The sequence below is a fragment of the Anomaloglossus baeobatrachus genome, chromosome 1, assembly GCF_048569485.1.
Source record: "Anomaloglossus baeobatrachus isolate aAnoBae1 chromosome 1, aAnoBae1.hap1, whole genome shotgun sequence".
In the NCBI taxonomy this organism is placed as follows: domain Eukaryota; kingdom Metazoa; phylum Chordata; class Amphibia; order Anura; family Aromobatidae; genus Anomaloglossus; species Anomaloglossus baeobatrachus.
In genome coordinates, this window is record NC_134353.1 from 18,376,472 (window position 1) to 18,398,207 (window position 21,736).

The 21,736-nt window shown below is 48.8% G+C and overlaps 1 protein-coding gene across 1 annotated transcript in view; it reads left to right on the forward strand.

Moving 5' to 3' along the window:
* Positions 1–21,736, forward strand: part of LOC142271956 (uncharacterized) — a 53,409-nt gene that overhangs the window by 6,591 nt on the left and 25,082 nt on the right. The window contains exon 3 of the mRNA XM_075332493.1: positions 5,607–5,657. Coding sequence (XP_075188608.1) covers positions 5,607–5,657 — 51 coding nt within the window. The remainder of the gene's footprint in view (positions 1–5,606; positions 5,658–21,736) is intronic.

Sequence of the window (21,736 nt, forward strand, 5' to 3'; positions counted from 1 at the left end):
ATCCGGCTACTCTTGTCTGCTGTTATGTCATCAATAAACACAAGTGACCCAGTGCCATTGAAAGCCATGCATGCCCATGCCATCACGTTGCCTCCACCATGTTTTACAGAGGATGTGGTGTGCCTTCGATCATGTGCCATTCCCTTTCTTCTCCAAACTTTTTAGTTCCCATCATTCTGGTACAGGTTGATCTTGGTCTCATCTGTCCATAGAATACTTTTCCAGAACTGAGCTGGCTTCATGAGGTGTTTTTTAGCAAATGTAACTCTGGCCTGTCTATTTTTGGAATTGATGAATGGTTTGCATCTAGATGTGAACCCTTTGTATTTACTTTCATGGAGTCTTCTCTTTACTGTTGACTTAGAGACAGATACACCTACTTCACTGAGAGTGTTCTGGACTTCAGTTGATGTTGTGAACGGGTTCTTCTTCACCAAAGAAAGTATGCGGCGATCATCCACCACTGTTGTCATCCGTGGACGCCCAGGCCTTTTTGAGTTCCCAAGCTCACCAGTCAATTCCTTTTTTCTCAGAATGTACCCGACTGTTGATTTTGCTATTCCAAGCATGTCTGCTATCTCTCTGATGGATTTTTTCTTTTTTTTCAGCCTCAGGATGTTCTGCTTCACCTGAATTGAGAGTTCCTTAGACCGCATGTTGTCTGGTCACAGCAACAGCTTCCAAATGCAAAACCACACACCTGTAATCAACCCCAGACCTTTTAACTACTTCATTGATTACAGGTTAACGAGGGAGACGCCTTCAGAGTTAATTGCAGCCCTTAAAGCCCCTTGTCCAATTACTTTTGGTCCCTTGAAAAAGAGGAGGCTATGCATTACAGAGCTATGATTCCTAAACCCTTTCTCCGATTTGGATGTGAAAACTCTCATATTGCAGCTGGGAGTGTGCACTTTCAGCCCATATTATATATATAATTGTATTTGTGAACATGTTTTTGTAAACAGCTAAAATAACAAAACTTGTGTCACTGTCCAAATATTTCTGGCCCTGACTGTATAGATCCCTATGTATGTGTGGTTTTCATTCACTGATAGCAAGCAGAGATGTTGGGGAATGTATCTATTTACTGACAACAAGCACAGATGATGGGGAATGTTTCCACTTATCCTTTTGGAAACTCCCAGATTGGGAAGGGGAGGTGACATCACACACAGGAGAGCAGATTCTGCCCACTTTACTGCAGCTGTAACGTGAGCTGTTTCTACAGTAGGATTTTAGTAGGATTTCAGCAGCTGCTCCCCCTAGTGTTTAAGAGTGGAAAATATAAAACTTTTATTTTTTTTTAATATTTTTCTCAATTAAAAACAAATAATATGTAAACAAAACATTAATACTTTTTTTTTTTCAGTTATTGAAAAAACATTTTTGACGACACCTTCCCTTTAAGTCTCCTCATACTGGCATATCACTCTCCACAAGGAGGAACCCTATCTCACAGATACCATATACTTAATCCAAAAGAATAGGTAGTGTTTATAAAAGTATACAAAAGATTTTACAAAGGAGAGAAAATAATGTAGTATACAAATACATAAAGCAAAAAGGATAAAGCGCCAGATTCCAATTCCCCAAATATCAAAGTAAAAAATGATGATAATAACGGGCCGATCAAACTAGTGGGAATTTCATCATGGCCGCTCATGATGTAATGATAGATGTGTTTACTGTATAAAGATATATAGTTAGATACCACCCTGGCAAAAAAATTTTGGAAGATAACATAACAGAAAAACTATATATTATATAAATAATTCAGGGAGGAATAATTGTACGTTTGAGGACTGCATATATTGATCAAGCACCAAATCAGCAGCACCTATTTACAAAAGTGCACTAGAGACCATAAATACTATTAAAATATAATTCATTGAAAATTCATTCAAATTCATTAGCAATGTTATAATAATCGCAAATAAACACAAGACGGTGCAGCACAATAGGATACAGAGAATAAGTGAACCGAAGTATGCAAAACCACAGTCAGTTCATATTAATTATCATGCACAATGCCCGATAAATAACAAAATTACAAATAATGAGATTATTACACAATCATGCTTACTGAATATTATATAATATAGATTATGTAAAACCACTGGAGTCCTTTAAACATAAGAGTTAAATAGATAATATATACAGTATATATATAAATTGATTACACTGGTAGAAACATAGTATGCATACAACGAATAAAAATAGAAAGTGTACTACCTGTATCCACGTGGAGCCACTATGATTCCCAACGCACATTTCGGCACTGTGCCTTCTTCTAGGGCAGTCACACTGTATCCATGGTATTTTGGAGGAATTCACCTTATATGACTTTATGTCATGATCTTTCACATTGATCACTAATTGCCGCCCTTGTCCATGGTGCTTGTACTACCTCAGTCAAGTATCTTGCTCCATTTCAATATCGGTCATTGGTGGCTATGCCCACATTAATACTATTGTGATATATGCACCTTATGAATAATCCTATCTGGTCTCCTTGCTGCACAGATGTGATTTTTTTTTATTGAGATATATATATATATAAAAAAATTCTGGGTGCTAAATTTAAAACTTTATTTTAACATTTTAGTACCAGGGCAATATATATATATATATATATATATATATATATATATAAAAATATATATATATATATATATATATATATATATATATATATATAATATCTCTCTCTCTCTCTATCTATATATCTCTATCTATACCTATATATGTATATAGATATAGATATACAGTATATAAAAATATATATCGTGTATAAAGGGCTCCAGTGCTTTTACACAATCTATATCAGGGGTCTCAAACACGCGGCCCGCGGGCTGCATGTGGCCTCTCAGGGTAGTTTGTGCGGCCCCCAGGTCCGTGCCCCTGTTCACTATCGCGGCAGGTGCAGGGGCCGCAGCCACTGTCTCAGCTTTATGTCAGATGAATGTGTTTCTGGCGCTCCGCTCTCGCGCCGGCAATACAATCATCTCACATAAATCACTGACAGTGACACTGCACCGGCCGCGATAGTGACCAGGGGCACGGGTCTGGGGGCCGCACGAAGCAGAGATGAGGCAGCGGAGGGGGCGCGGGACAGGTGAGAAGAATGGTGCGTGTGTGTGTGTGTGTGTGGGTGGGTGGGTGGGTGGGTGTGTGGGTGTGTGTGGGTGTGGATGTTAACCCCTTAGCGACCTATGACCTACTGGGTACGTTACGGCTCTCTGGTACTTAAGGACCCATGACGTACCCAGTACGTCGTGGCGAAATCGCGGCCCCGGTGGCTACGATCGCTGCAAATACCTTAGATTCAGGGAGGAGGGGACCTCAGGAGGGGTGGTGTCTCCTCCCCGGACCTACGGAGGCTGTGATTGGCTGAGCGGCGTTCGTCAGCCAATCACAGCCACTAATGTTTCAGCCATTGAAAATCGCTGAAACATTGAAATCCAGCCAAGATCAGGGCAGCTGTAACCCTGATCATTGGCTGAAGCTGGGTGACCTGTGTTTCACCCGCCCCCAGCTCTGATTGGAGAGACCGGCCTTGTGACCGATCTCTCCAATCACTGTGGATCTGGGGCCGGAGACCACTCCCCTCAGCTTCACTCCGGCGTCTGTGGAAGCTGAGGGGAGCTGCTGACTCATTACTACAGGATGGGGACAAAGTGCGCACATTACTATGAGATGGGGATAATAAGGCTGGGGACATTACTATAGGATTGGGACATTACAAGGAGGGGCACATTACTATTGGATAGGGATATTTTTACTATAGTATGGGGACATTACTATAGGATAGGGACTAGAATGGGCACATTACTATAGGATGAGGACTAGAATGGGCACATTACTATAGGATGAGGACTAGAATGGGCACATTACTATAGGATGAGGACTAGAATGGGCACATTACTATAGGATGAGGACTAGGATGGGCACATTACTATAGGATGGGGACAAGGTGCGCACAGTACTATAGGATGGGGACATTACTATAGAATGGGGACAAGGCTGGGGACATTACTATAGGATAGGGACTAGGATGGGCATATGACTATAGAATGGGGACAAGGCTGGGGACATTACTATAGGATAGGGACTAGGATGGGCACATGACTACAGAATGGGGACAAGGCTGGGGACATTACTATAGGATAGGGACTAGGATGGGCACATGACTACAGAATGGGGACAAGGCTGGGGACATTACTGTAGGATTGGGACATTACAAGGATGGGCACAATACTATTGGATGGGGACATTATTACTATAGTATGGGGACATTACTATAGGATAGGGACTAGGATGGGCACATGACTATAGAATGAGGACAAGGCTGGGGACATTACTATAGGATGGGGACAAGGCTGGGGACATTAGGATGGGCACAGTACTATAGGATGGGGACAAGGTGGGCACATTACTGTAGGATGGGGACATTACTATAGAATAGGGATAATGCTGGGGACATTACTATAGGGTGGGGACAAGGTGGGCACATTACTAAAGGATGGGCACATTACTATAGAATTGGGACAGTACTATAGGATGGGGACATTTCTACAAGGGGACAAGGATGGGGAACATTACTATAAGATGGGGGACAAGAATGGACACATTACTATAGATTGGGGACATTACTATAGGATGGGGACAAGGATGAACACATTACTACAAAATGGGGACAAGGATGGGGAACATTACTTTAGGATGGGGACAAGGATGAGCACATTACTGTGGGATGGGGACTAGGATGGGGTACAATACTACAAGGCGACAAGGATGAGCACATTACTGTGGGATGGGGCACAATACTACAAGCTGACAAGAATGGGCACGTTACAACAATATGGGGAACATTACTAAAAGATGTTGGTCAAAATTTCTATATAGTGCTAATTGTAAGACTATTAGTTACAAGAAAGGAATAAAATGTAAAAAAAAAAATGTTTATATTTAAACAAAGAATGTGCAAGTTTGCTATAATGAACAAGTGAAAATGTTCAAAATCAGTGATCCCAAGGTGTGTAAAAAAAAAAAAAATAATATATATATATAGTACCAATAAAAATGACACTTTGTGCTGCAAAGAGTGCGGCCCCCAAAATAATTTTTTTTCCTCTGTGCGGCCCAAACACCCAGCCGAGTTTGAGACCCCTGATCTATATCATATAATATTCAGTAAGCATGATTGTGTAATAATCTCATTTTTTGTGATTGTTATTTATCGGGCATTGTGCATGATAATTAATATGAACGGACTGTGGTTTTGCATACTTCGGATTACTTATTCTCTGTATCGTATTGTGCTGCGCTGCCTTGTGTTTATTTGCCATTATTACGGTGTAACATTGGTAATGAATTTTAATGAATTTTCAATAAATTATATTTTCATATTATTGATGGTCTCTAGTGCACTTTTGTAAATAAGTGTTCATGATGTGATGAGTAGTGTGCATGGCCCCATGTGCCTCTGTGTCCTGACAACATCTGGGCATGTCCTAATGAGAATCTTTATTAGATTTCAGCCCCCAAAATGGCGTCCTACCACATCCTTTTTTATTTCACACCTTTCTTTGTCTTTTTTTTTTCAGATCCTCCGACAGCTCGTCCTTCAACACCAGCAATGACCCACCCACATGACGGTCAGTGTGACCACTCACTATTACAGGCAGACCTGTCATACATGTATGTGCAGCTCTACTGGGGTCCCAGGTGGTGGGGTCTGCTTGCACATGACTACAGCTCCAGGTGGTGGGGTCTGCTTGCACATGACTACAGCTCCAGGTGGTGGGGTCTGCTTGCACATGACTACAGCTCCAGGTGGTGGGGGTCTGCTTGCACATGACTACAGCTCCAGGTGGTGGGGGTCTGCTTGCACATGACTACAGCTCCAGGTGGTGGGGGTCTGCTTGCACATGACTACAGCTCCAGGTGGTGGGGGTCTGCTTGCACATGACTACAGCTCCAGATGGTGGGGGGCTGCTTGCACATGACTACAGCTCCAGATGGTGGGGGTCTGCTTGCACAGCTCCAGGTGGTGGGGGTCTGCTTGCACATGACTACAGCTCCAGGTGGTGTGGGTCTGCTTGCACATGACTACAGCTCCAGGTGGTGGGGGGTTGCTTGCACATGACTACAGGTCCAGGAGGTGGGGGGCTGCTTGCACATGACTACAGCTCCAGGAGGTGGGGGGCTGCTTGCACATGACTACAGCTCCAGGTGGTGGGGGGCTGCTTACACATGACTACAGCTCCAGGAGGTGGGGGGCCGCTGTCACATGACTACAGCTCCAGGAGGTGGGGAGCCGCTGTCAGATGACTACAACTACAGGAGGTGGGGACCACTGTCACATGACTACAGCATAGTATTTGGGTCTTCACAAAGTTTCAGATGGGTTCCCCCAAAGTAATGGTGCTCGTGTCACAAGGTGGCATCGCTAATATAGATATCACAATAAGACCGGCATCCATGTACATTTCTTGCTTTTCCTTAAGTTGTATTCCCTAATTGGAGGTAATGTAGGGGGTGGTTGAGACCCCTGCAATGTTAAGTGTATGATTCTGTTAATATGTTAACAATGTGTAGTGAAGTATATTAGTCAGATAAGCTTTAGATTAAGACATAGGTTTTATCAGTTATGGCAGAGTGGGAAATGTTAAGTAGGATGTAGTGTGTGGCAAAGATTTAGGATGTCATGTATTATAAGTAATGTAAAGTGTAGGTGTCGCGAGCAGGGGGGTAACTGACCATGTTAGGAAAGGCTGCCCGAGGCACTCGGATCCGGGATCGTGGCTGGAGCTCAAGTGGCAGCCGGATCCGGGGCTCGTGCAGTCGATAGTCGCCCACAACAAATAAAAGGGGTTATTTACAGGGGAAGAGACAGTCAGTGACACCACCCGTGGGTTGCGGTGAGGGTTGGTGACACCACCGCTGCCTTGGTATGGGACGCCCGGGGCTGATGGAATTGAGTAGCAAGGTGGAGTTGTCGCGGGCGGAGGAGGGGACGCTGCGCTCTCCCACTGCTCGGGTCCGGCTGCCGCTGCTGCTGCGGCCTCTGCTGCTCGGTGGCTCGAGCGATGGGCCGGATCCCGGGGACTCGAGCGGCGCTCCTCGCCCGTGAGTGAAAAGGGGGATTGGTTTTTGGGGATTTATTGTCCGTGACGCCACCCACGGTTGTGGTGATTGTGTGGACACCACCGCTGCTCTGTATGGGGATCCCGGAAGCGGTGACAGGGAGCAGCTTTGTTGTTATTTCTCCCCTCCGTGGGTAGGGGGTTGGCTGTCCCGGGGCCCGGTGATGGGGTAGGGATGGATGGCAGGCCGGGTGCGGGGCCTGGTGAGGTGCAGGGTCGCGGGGGCAGCGCTGTACCGTACGGCACGGTGGTACTCACTCAGCCTGAGACGTTGACACAGTTCTCGGTAAAACACACTGCTGGAAAGACGGTTCCCACGGACGGCTGCTGTTGCTTTTCCCCGGTAGTTAACGGTGACTGTCTCTTTCCCTGCACCTATGTTCAGTGTTGGTAGCGATGGATCCCCACCGGTAACCCGCTCCCCGACTTGGATATGGGCCGGAGGAGCCCCTCTTTGCCCGCAGGCGCTGGCCCTGAGAAACTGGTGCCTTGGCGGTGGCAGTGTCTCTCCTCATACGGTTGGACGGTTGCCTTAAATCGGGACTTAGTTGTTTGGAGACACGGAGGTCCCCTTCACTGACGGATTTGGCAAATTCACGGCGACTCCTAGCCTTGCCGGGATCCGAAAGGCCCCTGCCAATGGTGCTGGCTTCTCCTTGTGTACCGGTCCGGTACCGCCGGGCCACCACCCGTCCACGGTCCTTACGGCAACTCCGATCAGCCTCCACTGCAGACGGTCACCGCCGTCTGCTAACCTTGCTGTCTCTGTCCGGGGCACACACCCGGACAAACTTCAGGCTCTCAAACTGTCACTTTTTCTCCTTCCACTTGCTCCTCTACCACTCAACTCCTCTCACTTCCTCCTCCAACACTAATCTGCCTGTGTTTTCCCTCCTCCAGGACTGTGAACTCCTTGGTGGGTGGAGACCAACTGCCTGGCTCCACCCCCTGGTGTGGACATCAGCCCCTGGGGAAGGCAACAAGGATTTCTGGTTTAGCTTAGATGTGCCTAACCGGGGTGTAGGGTGTGGTGATGTCATTACCTGTGACCCCTGGCTTGCCCAGGGCGTCACATTCCCCCTTAGCAAAATGCAGACCGTCCGCGGGCTGCCCGTCCAACACCGGTTTTATTTTTCTGAAAAAGATAAAAAACACAATACAAATAGAAGAACATCATCCCACAACGGGAGGCACTTTTCTTAAACGTTGCAAATGGTTTTAAACGGTTACGGCTTCCGCTCTCACCCACCCAAGTAACCTGGCCCTGATGCTGCCCCTAAGAAAACAGGCAGCACCCCTTGACCCCAGTCCTGCACCAAGTTACCCGAGTGGGATCTGTCCTTTTCAGGGGACCCACGTCCATGAGGAGCCCCTGGAACCCCCAGAGGGTAGCCACCGGTTCAGGTGGTGGCTGGGCCCCAGCCTGCTCCACTGCGGGCCCTCCCTCCAATCTGCCTCTCCGGAGGCGGCAACGGTGGAAGCTGCAACAACAACATTATTTACAAGCCACTAGTTTGTGGTTGCCCTGCAAGTTCACGGGCTTGTCCGTAAGGAGTCCCTTACGCATCTTTAAGCGGTCCCCACGGGGACAACGGTGCCGGCTACGGCCGGTTTAATCAGCAGGTTAATCAGATGAGGCTTCGGTAATCATTTTCATTTTCAAAAACTCTCAAAACTTTAAACACACACAGGTGGTCCCAACAGGGACTGTGCAGCGTCACTCCGCTGCCCTACTCCGATTCTTCAGCTGAGGCGGATCCATCCTCCGCCATCAGCATATCAAACATGCACTGACATGCCTGCTGTGACAAAGGTGCCCGGTACCCATTTCCACCGGTGCGCGGGGTGTAGAAAACCACTGGGTCTCCTTCATAGCGGAGACGCTCACTTACCCCCTCAAACTCAGCAGTGGGCCCGGGGCCGGAGTCATCATCAATTATTCCTGCGTCAGGCGGGTTGCCGCCAGCTGCCGCAGCCTCCTAGCCTCCAGCATCCAGCACATCAGATCCTTCTGCAGTAGCACGGGGCAGCAGGTCAGGCGAGTTTACACTGAGGCGCCCCATAAGTAACGGCAAGGATGATGCATAGGTCGAGACTAGGCCGGGCCCCTCAGCCGCAGCGGCCGGTCCTGGTAGGACATAGGGACGTGGGTCACCAGTCGACTCTGTTACATCCGTTCCGCTCCCGTACATCGGGGCAGTTGCAATCAGCATCTCCACCTCGTTGGTCCACTGCTCCATCATCCGGAAGATCTGATCCTGTTGGCGTTGGTGGAACGCAATCACCCGGGCCTTCATCCATGCTACGGTCCCGGGCTCGGGGTCTGGCGCAATCACTGCCGGGACTTCTGGCACATTTTTGTTAAGGGGCCGCGGTCCTAGCGGTTCCCCCGGGAGTGATTCAGGGACGTCCTGAGCATCTGCAGCCGGTTGGTCCGCCGGGGCGGATTGGCAGGGTATCGCTACCGGTTGGGCAGGTAGCGGGCCTAGTGGCGAAGCGGCAGCAGCTAACACGGGTAGCGGGGAGAGAGGCAGGGTGAGCGGATGCAGGCCGGGCTCCTCAGCCTCAGCGGCCGATCCCTCAGGAATACAGGGGCGTGGGTCTCTTACCCGCTCCTCCAAATCCTCTTCCACCTCGCGTCTCCGCATAGCAGCCACTACGTCCGCCATGTCGGTCTCGCACTCCTCTAGGAGGAGCTGCATATGGGCTTGCAGATGGTTATTTAACGGGGCAGTCCGGTCTCTCAGCCACATCGCTGTGCTGGGTGTGGGAGCGTCCTCGTTGGCGGTCGGACTGTACATCTTGGCAATCGTGCCTTCCAGGTACCAAGTGTTCCTGCAGAGTCCTGGCGTCTCTGCTTTTATAGCCGCGGCTACATGCGACCAGTCACCATTTCGTCCCCCTTAGCCTCTTTCCGGCCCCTCCTCTATCGGGGCGGGATTTTGGCCTTCGCGCCTCCACTACTCGAGGAGACGCTCGAGCGGGAACTTTTCGCGCCAAAGATGGCGGCTTCTGAAATTTTCCGGCAGTAACAAGGCGCACCTCTACCCAACGGCAGAGCAGTAAGATCCTGTTCGTGACGCCAAGTTGTCGCGGGCGGAGGAGGGGACGCTGCGCTCTCCCACTGCTCGGGTCCGGCTGCCGCTGCGGCCTCTGCTGCTCGGTGGCTCGAGCGATGGGCCGGATCCCGGGGACTCGAGCGGCGCTCCTCGCCCATGAGTGAAAAGGGGGATTGGTTTTTGGGGATTTATTGTCCGTGACGCCACCCACGGTTGTGGTGATTGTGTGGACACCACCGCTGCTCTGTATGGGGATCCCGGAAGCGGTGACAGGGAGCAGCTTTGTTGTTATTTCTCCCCTCCGTGGGTAGGGGGTAGGTTGTCCCGGAGCACGGTGATGGGGTAGGGATGGATGGCAGGACGGGTGCGGGGCCTGGTGAGGTGCAGGGTCACGGGGGCAGCGCTGTGCCGTACGGCACGGTGGTACTCACTCAGCCTGAGACGTTGACACAGTTCTCGGTAAAACACAGGGCTGGAAAGACGGTTCCCACGGACGGCTGCTGTTGCTTTTCCCCGGTAGTTAATGGTGACTGTCTCTTTCCCTGCACCTATGTTCAGTGTTGGTAGCGATGGATTCCCACCAGTTACCCGCTCCCCGACTTGGATATGGGCCGGAGGAGCCCATCTTTGCCCGCAGGCGTTGGCCCTGAGAAACTGGTGCCTTGGCGGTGGCGGTGTCTCTCCTTATACGGTTGGACGGTTGCCTTAAATCGGGACTTAGTTGTTTGGAGACCCGGAGGTCCCCTTCACTGACGGATTTGGCAAATTCACGGCGACTCCTAGCCTTGCCGGGATCCGAAAGGCTCCTGCCAATGGTGCTGGCTTCTCCTTGTGTACCGGTCCGGTACCGCCGGGCCACCACCCGTCCACGGTCCTTACGGCAACTCCGATCAGCCTCCACTGCAGACGGTCACCGCCGTCTGCTAACCTTGCTGTCTCTGTCCGGGGCACACACCCGGACTAACTTCAGGCTCTCAAACTGTCACTTTTTCTCCTTCCACTTGCTCCTCTACCACTCAACTCCTCTCACTTCCTCCTCCAACACTAATCTGCCTGTGTTTTCCCTCCTCCAGAACTGTGAACTCCTTGGTGGGTGGAGATCAACCGCCTGGCTCCACCCCCTGGTGTGGACATCAGCCCCTGGGGAAGGCAACAAGGATTTCTGGTTTAGCTTAGATGTGCCTAACCGGGGTGTAGGGTGTGGTGATGTCATTACCTGTGACCCCTGGCTTGCCCAGGGCATCACAGAATCCCCTCCACGGGTATGGGAGGTGTGATCCCGGGCCCAGAGGATGGTGCGGGATTGCAGGGAGCAGTCTTTAGAAATAGACCAGATGGTACCGGTGTTCTCACTGTGGTAATAAATCACATAAAGTCCATGTGGTAAACCAAGGCCAGATGCCGGGAGCCTCTGGAGGGGTGTGCTGGTCCCGCACACGGGTTGACAGGGCAGGGGCCCTTCCTCCTGCACTTGTAGTTTCTTGTGTGTTGACTTAACCCGCATAAAACGGGAGAAATCCGCTCCCCTGTGCTTTGTATCCAGTGGGAGCCGTTGCGCGCAAAATCTGACCCTTGGGATCTCTGTGGGTTCTGGTGGACACCCTATCCCCCGTGTTGAGCTTCCTTCGCTCTCTGGGCTACTTGTGGGACAAAGTCTGGAACTTTGTCCCCTACTGGCTAATCGGTAAGGTGCTTGAAGCGGTCCTTGCCCTGGGGTCCAGGTACCCCGACTGTGCACAGCCTCCAGACCGGATTCCCGCTGTCTGCACCAGCGGGCTACAACCCTGCCCCAGTCCACTTTAGGTTTCCCGCGACTGGATCTCCGTCGCCTGTGGCCCCGTTCTGCCGTCTGCCACCTAGTCAGCTCAGGTAGTCCGGTAGTGCAGGGGCTCCAACCCCTGACCACCACTTCACACTCCTCTCCACTCTACTGTTTACTACTTTCTCTTGTGTTCCCTCCCCTGACACCTCAGGACCCCTTGGTAGGCGTTCCCATCTGTCTAGTCCCGCCCACTGGTGTGTCCCTATTGTCCCGGGGGGTGACTAGGCTTTTGTGGCTGGTGTTACCTGTGTGTGGGGTGTTGGTGGAATTCCAAGGAGAAGGTGATTCTTGCACCCAGGAGGGGGTATAGTCATCTGTGACTACTTGATTTTGCCAGGGCGTCACACTCCCCCTTGGTAAAATACAGCCCGTCCTCGGGCTGTCCAGCATCGGTATTTATTTAACTGCATCAAAAAAGGTTATAAAACAGTAAAAACATAACATAAACATCAACATTTCTTCCCTAATAGGGAGGCACATTTTCTTGAACGTTACAAAAACATCATCTCCTTCTCCCCTTCAGCCCACCACCCAAAACACCTGAACCCCCCCCCCCCTGGTGCCAGCGCTAACACTGGTGTCACACCGGTGATTCCTGCACCCAGGAGGGGGTACAGTCATCTGTGACTACCTGGTTTTTCCAGGGCGTCACATAGGAAAGTTATGAAGATAGACTTTGTTAGTAATAGAAACAGTTAATGTCTGGTTCAGATCACTGGAGGGGATGGAACTAGTGGGTCACACAGAGCTTTGCACAAATCTCATTGACTGTGATAGCGTTGTTGGGCTCTGTTCACATTGCAAAGTTTGACTCTCCGTCTGATGGGTTCTCTGAAATTTCTGATCAGTTCAGGCAGACCAGGGAGTCGACATGCTGTCTGCTCATTCATAAACAGTGTAGCAATAGTTAACCTCTACTAGCCTGATCATTAGGCTTCTTTGATCCCATGTTGTAAGGAAGCCAATCACTTCTGCTCCTCTCATATTTAGGTTGGAGGAAATCTCCTCCCTACGCCAACTATAGTTTATGATGTGGTGGTCTGTGAGTTGTGGTGTTCCAGATTTGCTGGAGAAAGAGTTGTTTTATGCTTGGTGTTGCTGTGGAGTTACCCGTTGTCTTGTTTCTTCCTTCCTGCTCTTGTTTTCTTCCTAACCTCTTATTGTCTTATACCTCTGTGTGTGCATACTCTGTGACAGAGTTTTGGTTTCCCCTGTTTGTCTATTTCTGTGGGTTAAATCAAACTCCTTTCTTGCCCCCCCCCCAGGGGAGGGGAGAGGGTATAAAATCAGGGCTGGTCAGTAGCAAGGCCAAGAAGGAGACTCAGATATCCCCACCATTATCTCTGAGAACATGAATAACACAAGGCCCCTAGTCTGAGAGTCAGCTTAGGGGCCCTGGTTTCCCGCTATCCCCATAGTCCCTCGCAGAGTTACACTTCCTGGTTACAGAAAGAGCTGAGAGTCAGTTCTGCATAGGGTGTGAGTAAGAGAAGATGTGGCCACAGTGTCAGGGCCAGCCAGGGACCCCTGAGGTAACATCAAGAGGTCCAGAGCTTACGGCTCACTCCAGCGGGCTTAGAGAGTCATGCAACTAGACAGCTGCAGGCTCAGAAGTGGACGAAAGTGTAAGGAAGAGGAGGGAACAGAGACACAGACCTGGCAGTTTAAGGATGAGTTCCAAGATAGTGGGGGACAGGTCGAGAGAGTACCCCGAAAACAGTAGAACCAGAACCGTTAGGAGTGAAGCCATGCCTGTTACAACAGTGTGAAGATTAAACTGAACAAGTTTAGTTATGTGGCACCCCAGTGGTTCAGTTGCCACAGTAACATCGCCCTCCCCACAGGGGGGTGATGCTATGCCTGGAAGCATTAGGGGGGGTCTCCCATGCTAAGTATACCAGCACTCAACACTTCCTATCCCTGACCAGAAGGGGGAGCTCGAGAAGCCGGTTTGGGGGGAGCTTCCCTATAGATTCTGGCCTGGAGGAGGAGTTATTCATACAGACACAGGAAAGTGAAACTAAACTGTTAGAACAAGTCAGGAGTGCAGAGAAGATGGTTGCTGAGCAGAGAGCTGTACCATAGCTCCCTCAGGGCCCAGCGCTTAGAACAGGACATCTCAGTTCAAGGCTGCATGGGTACTAAAGTCCCACCAGCAGAATCTGGGGGGCAGGAGACTTCAGATCTTCTGGCCCACAAAGTGACCGGAGCACAGCAGTATACTAGAGCCTGGAGCTTTGATAGAAGAAGCGGCACTAGTAAAAGACTCGCGCTGCCTGCCATACGGGTGAGAACCAGAACCAACATAAGGAAGAGGGTTCCAGTGTAGCTTCACGCTGCAGAGACCCACATATTACAGTGCAAGCAGGAAGGCCTACAACCCACCTTGCTAGGTGGATCGCCTCAATTGCTTCCAGGCTGACCGGACCTCCGTACCTGCTGGACCTGTCTCCCGGGTCTGTACCATCAACTACCAAGTAAAAGGTAAAGGAAACTACGGCCCTTGTGTTGTCCAGTTATTACCGGTGTCCTCAGTCCTGCACTCCAACGTTAAGTCACTCCATCAATCACCTACTACTACCCCCATCTGCCCTGGGGCCCAGGTGTGCCTGTGGAGAGCTATACCAACCAAGCTGCATCACCATCTGCCCTAGAGGTCCCCATCCCGCAGCCGCTGCACCTAAATTGCTGCATGCCACAGGTGGTATTACAAACTACCATACCCATCATCATCCCTACTTAAACTAACACCGCTGAGGTCATGGAACTGGGCCTTACCGCCACCGCAGCATCCCAGAAACAGATCCGCGGCCCAGTAACAAGTGCCCCATGGCCCCGGTGCGGGCAAGTCAGTTGCCAAGTGAACTCTGGTGTGCATGGGTTACTATTTCGTATACGATGAGGACTGGCAGCGGGATAATGGACACCAGCCAGAAGAAACCAGTATCATGCACCCCACCCGAAGTCACACCCGTACACGGGGTCGCCTTGGTGAAGGAGTGCAAAGTTCGTACGGCCCGGCGTTCATGCCTTCTTTCAGTGACATGACGTGTTTTGGCTTCTACTGTGAAGTCTTTTTCAATCAGTATGTGTGCCACCCACGGTAGACCTCTGATGTCACAGCGGTGGCTCTGAGTGGTGAGGTAGTCATACCGGGCGTGAGCGATAGGCGTGAGGATTTTGTTATGGGGAGTAAAAATATTTAAAAAGGGGAGAAAGAAAATAAAAAAATAAATAGTTTGTGATGCCAGTTGGGATGTTCGGCTGTGGTGTGGCCGGGCATTGCTGGACGGCCCCTGGAGTTAGGTGATGATGCACAGTGCCAGAGGTTTGTCCTCTCGCCCAACGAGGGCTTGGTCTTGGGGGTTGTGTTGAGGTAGGGACGGCGCAGCAGGGAATAAATCCTCCAGAGACAGGACAGGGAGCTTTTACTGACGCTCTGCAGGGTGATAACACAGCGTACAACGATGGGGGAACTTCCTGCCCTGATGAGAGTTGGCTTCTCTGCCATGTGGTGATAGTGTACTCATCTTCTGCTGCTTTTTCCCTACCTGGAAATAGGGATCTTGGTATCCTGGGATTCCCAAGACAAGAACAATCTGGATTTTTAATGCCTTCTAGTGACTGGAATCCTGAAGGAAGACTCTATTTCTTCTAGAAGCTTCCATACTCACAGGTGCCACTGAGCTCCCAGGCTAATGTCACTGCCCCTTGTAAAAAGGCTGCAGTCTCTCAGTTTTTAAACCACGTGGAAGAGGAGGAAAAACAACTGGGCACGAAAGTCTCCAGCTGGTGATTAACGCAGAGTATGTCAGCGGAACCGCCTGTCAATAGAGGCAGTAAAACTAGTCTAGCACAACACTGCTACCCGGGGTGCACCATGCCAAAAAGCTGAAGAAGCATGTTAACTTGAAAAGTAAAACAAGGAGGGCACTCCCTGGGACTTGTGAAAGTGCCGGTTGCCGGTGCGAAACAACTGTCATCTGTGTGGGGTCAGTCCCTCTCCCCTCTGTCCTGTATTTTATGCTTGCTCCTTGTAATCAATAAACCTGAAGTTTTTCACTGCATATAAACGGTGAGTGCTCTCCTTGTTCTACTTTTCAAGTCTCTCAGTTTTGTCACCGGTGACCGTGACCCAGGAACTGATACCCTGACCAGTGTAGCTGCCCCTCCAGAGGTTTCCGACATCACCTCAGGCAGGACCTCTCCTCAGTGCACTCCTCACTTCACCTCACACTGCAACTGACTTACTGAATTTACCTCAAAACTAAGCTCCTGCCCTTTCTCCTTTTAGGGCTCAGCCTGAGCTGTTGATTTTAGCTCAGCAGAATAGCCCCAGTAAAGGAGTGTATGTAAATGTGTGTTTTGTGGTGAGCAGCAGAGAAAACCATATCTCATCAAAGCTAACAATACATATTCTACAGATGGAAATATACATATAGGTACATGTAGGCATTATCTGTGGCGACTAGGCACAGGGCGCCACATTTGTTAAACATTACAAATAAAAGATTTAATTATGTTCATGAGTATGAGGAATATGGTATACCCGTACATGCCAGGCATCTATATTTCCACACATCCTGACCTGCATCAAGAGGTCACTCTTTTCAAGATAGACATACCTCCATTCTGGCACAAATGGTAAGAGGGGAAGTTTATTATAGTGAGGAAGAAGCCTCTGAACACAGCACGACCCCCTGATGACAAAAGCAATTCAGTTAGCAAAGTGAGCGGGAGATTGCTAGCTCCAGAAGCTAGAAGCTTCAATGGGGACCTGCAGACAGACTGGCATCCAAGTAACAAATTATGAAATTGAGACATGCGTAGATCCCATAAATATAGCATGAATATTTTCAGCCTCAGGACAGCGGGATATACATAAATATTTTGCCTTAATTGTGGAATGTGCGTATTGTAGCGCCCCTGAAGCCATCAGGAGCTACAAGGAACTGCATCTGGAAAAAGATTCAGGTCCTACCCCCAAGAACCTAGAAGACCAGTGCCGGTAACACCAAAACATTCATTTTAATCCCATTTTTACCCCCCAGAACTGGTGATGGGCTAGGGTTGGACCTAATGGATGGCCACTTAGAGGTGGAACCAATCCACTAGACGATGACCAGGGAGGAGGGGCCATGCAGTCAGTAAGTGGAAGTGAAAGGAGACGGATGGATGGTACTGACAGGGAGTGTAGCGGTGACCTGTGGGCCCAGGCGAGTGGTTGCCGGTGGAGTATGGCGGAGTTCTCCCGGAACCATAGCACCAATGGGGTACAGAGCCCTCAGTCAGGAAAATGCTCCAGGCAGACCTGATAAAATCTACACGGTGAGGGGACCATCCAGGACCTCACCGACCATAAAGTTGAGGACACAGTAGCAACGGGAGAACCGGGGAACAGGAACAGAGAAACCGACCCCCCAAGGTCTCAGAACCGGGCACCAGCCACTACACCCGTGACACTTCCCAAGTTAAACCAGGCTCGGCACCGAGTACCCCATAGCCCTGGGGTGTGACACGTATCAGCCCATAATTAATAACAAGACGCTCGAGGACCATAAAAATATCATGTTTCCTAGCTATGGATAGATAAAATCATAATAGGAAACATATTGGTAACATCTTCTGCATGGAATGCTCAGAGGCGGAGATATGAGGGATTTGCCATTTCATTATTTTCTAAAACCTGAAGGCACATCCCATGTCCAGCCCTGTCATAGGCCACCAGGTGGGCAGTATGTGTATGTGGGAAGTTCATATGTTATTAAAAACCAGAGCAGACATTTTGGAAGTGTTTTTTTCAGTAGGTCACATCACTAAATGTGTGGGGACTACCAAGGAAACCATTAGCTCCACAGCGCCTCCCATGTACTGAACCAGCACCAGGCCTAGTAACAAGGACATGGGTAAATTATTCATATGCACATCTGCTTGCACCAATATCTTACTTGTATCTGCATTTCTGACCATAATCTCTGTAAATTATTGTGTATATATTTTATCTAGTGTGTCCTTAAGGCGATTAAATATATAATTTAATATTGGGTTGTTCTTTTATCTAGATCCATGAACCCCATATCCATATGCTCAGTTTAGTATTACACGCTGCTTGGGCTGGTTTCTAGCCCGATATAGTCCTGCTAATGGACCAGGCCTATATCTAATGAGGAACTGGTGGCAGACTACGCAGCTGGCAGAGTCCTGTTTCACTGAGGCTATTGAAAAGGGTCTTTGGCCTGTCGGGGTTGTGAGTGAGTGGGGTGTCATGCCAGAGGTTGCGAGGCCCACTCTGTCTCCATCCCCGTTCCTCCCTGTGCCCATGTAGACAGGGGGTGTCAATGTAACACTGCGCCAAGCTGATCTTAGGCACCTCAGGGGGCAAGGAACGTCACATGTTTGCAGAAGTGACAAGGCTGTATTGCGTGGCTCCAACATATTAGAGATGCCAGGGTGCGGCTGCAAGGTGCGGTTTTGTCATAATGGGCGTATGCAGGTTCTTATGTTTAGGTGAACTTCATTAATGAAGTTACCGATTTAGCTAATCATGAAATGTTATCTCCAAATATCTCCCAGTCTATCAGAAACACTGATCATCGGATTGGTGTCCCTCTTTTCTGAAAGGAGTATACCATTTTTTGTATGCTTAATTACACTGTCATTTTCCTCCAGAAAATGCACATCTAATATATAAAACTGAATGTGTGCGTGTGTGTGTGTGTGTGTGTGTGTGTGTGTGTGTGTGTGTGTGTGTGTGTGTGTGTGTGTGTGTGTGTGTATGTATGTGTATGTGTGTGTCCGGGATTGGCATCTGCACCGTCGCAGCTACAGCCTCAAAATTTTGCACCCTCACACTTCTGGACCCCGAGAGCGTCATAGGCTATGTTTTGAGGGGAAATTTTAACCCCGTTCTTTACAGTTATTCACCAAAAAACCTGCCTCCATTAAAGCGAATGGAGCTGTGAGCCACAGTGCAGCCAGAACTTCAGAAGAATGCGCAGCCACGCCCTTATATGAAATGTTGGCGTGTCACAATGCAGCCAGGGAAAGAGACAGACACAGACAGGGAAAGAGACAGACACAGACAGGGTAAGAAACAGACATAGACAGGGTAAGAGACAGACACAAAGAGACAGACACAGACAAAGAAACAGACTGACAGGGAAAGGGACAGACAGGGAAAGAGAGGGAAAGTGACAGACAGGGAAAGTGACAGACAGGGAAAGAGATAGATAGACAGTTAAAGAGATAGATAGACAGGGAAAGAGATAGATAGACAGACGGAGAAAGAGATTGAGACAGACAGAGAAAGAGACAGACAGGGAAAGAGACAGACAGACATAGAGAGAGCGAGACAGAGATATATACAGAGGGGGAGACAGACAGAGAATGGGAGAGAAACAAAGAGACAGTTACTATCCCGGGCAGCGCCGGGTGCTATGTTGTGAGGCGAAATTTTAACCCCGCGCGTTCCAATTTGCCAATCAATTTTGCCCTTATTTACATAATGGGAAAAAAGTGAAACGAAAAGTGTTGGGGGCAAATTGACAGCGGCCAGATGTGAATAAGGGGGACTTAAAGAATGAGAGCGATGGCGCCAAAGAGTATATACCGTACAGTTGTTAAGGTGGGACCCCGACATGCGATACTCACCACACTCGGGGATATGAACACACACACAATGCGCCACACACTACCACGTGCTTGAACACATATACCCGCCTCAGCACACATCTCACCACACATACACCAACCTCACCACATAATCACCCTAAAACACACACAAGTCTGGTATTATCCTTCAAAAATAAAAATCGGATTAATAAGCAGCCAAACTACAAGAACAACAAATGTACCACATAGGAAATACGGCAGCTGTCAGTCACAGGACCTGTCTATATGTGTATGTGTGAGCTAATATATACTTTCAGGGGAGGGCTTTCTGTTGCCTGGAGATTTATCAGGCTGCCAATAGCAGCCAATCACAGCTTAGCTTCTATTTTGCAAAAGTTAATTAATCTGAGCTCTGATTGGTTAATATAAGCAACAATTTAATAATTACATTTCTAGCTATTTGTTTTGTGGTGTTTGTGTGCAGAATACATTTTTGTTAATACATTCTATTTTGTTAACAGCAGTTATTAACCCGGGTGAAGCCGGGTGTATGTGTGTGAGTATGTCCGGGATTGGCATCCGCACCGTCGCAGCTACAGCCACAAAATTTTGCACACTCACACTTCTGGACCCCGAGAGCGTCATAGGCTATGTTTTGAGGGGAAATTTTAACCCCGCTCTTTACAGTTATTCACCAAAAAACCTGCCTCCATTAAAGCGAATGGTGCTGGGAGCCACAGTGCAGCCAGAACTTCAGAAGAATGCGCAGCCACGCCCTTATATGGAATGTTGGCGTGTCACAATGCAGCTAGGGAAAGAGACAGACACAGCCAGGGAAAGGGGCAGACAGACAGAGAAAGAGGCAGACATGGACAGGGTAAGAAAAAGACATAGACAGGGTAAGAGACAGATACAAAGAGATAGACAAAGAGACAGACTGACAGGGAAAGAGGCAGACAGGGAAAAAGAGGGAAAGAGAGAGACAGGTTAAGAGACAGACACAGACAGGTTAAGAGACAGACATAGACAGGTTACGAGACAGACACAGACAGGTAAAGAGACAGAGACAGAGACAGACACAGGGAAAGAGACAGAGGGAAAGAGACAGACAGGGAAAGAGAGGGAAAGAGACAGAGAGGGAAAGTGACAGAGATAGACAGACAGGGAAATAGATAGACAGACAGGGAAAGAGATTGAGACAGATGGAGAAAGAGACAGAGACAGACAGGGAAAGAGAGAGGGAGACAGAGAGATATATACAGAGGGGGAGACAGACATTATAATTACATTTCTATCTATTTGTTTTGTGGTGTTTGTGTGCAGAATACATTTTTGTTAATACATTCTATTTTGTTAACAGCAGTTATTAACCCGGGCGAAGCCGGGTAGTACAGCTAGTATTTAATATAGCAAGAGACTTTAATTGTTATATATTAATTCCCTTCATTGTATTTATATTTTTTGTTTCCTGGTGCTCAAAACCCTCATTACTTGGCTGGGTATCCTGGTGCTCGAGTCCCTGACCCGCACATTTTGTGGCTGTTTTTCAGCCACTAAACATGTGCGATTGCCTATCAATTATGGTAATGCTGGAGCCATTTTGGCTGCTGACATTACTATGATTGACCGGCCGCATAGCATCTTATGAGACCTGAAGGTACGATGCTTGGTGAACTGTAACGGGAAATAGTGTAGAGAGAGCTGCTGGAGAAGGGACAGTGTATTGATTATAGCTTTACAGTCCTTTTTGCTGCAACATAAAACCAAAAGACCTTGTCAGGGCTAAGTCTAATCCATTCCATTCTAGTCCCTTTAAACGGCTTTTAGCTGCATACCTAATTTAAAATATGCAAGGCCTGGCTGTGGTAAGGGACGTGGAAGTAGACGTTCTGCTTATAGTGGTACACGTAGAGGCCTTGGCAGTGAGCCAGGACAAACTGTGCCTACTGCATGAGCACTGCAAAGGCACTTATCATCTAGACCTAGCTTCCTGCCTCACTTTGCTGGGGGGCGCGGGTCACCAGTGTTGAAGCCAGAGCAGTGCAAAGAGCTTGTGGGTTGGATGGCAGATAATGTTCATAGTCTGTTTCCCAGCA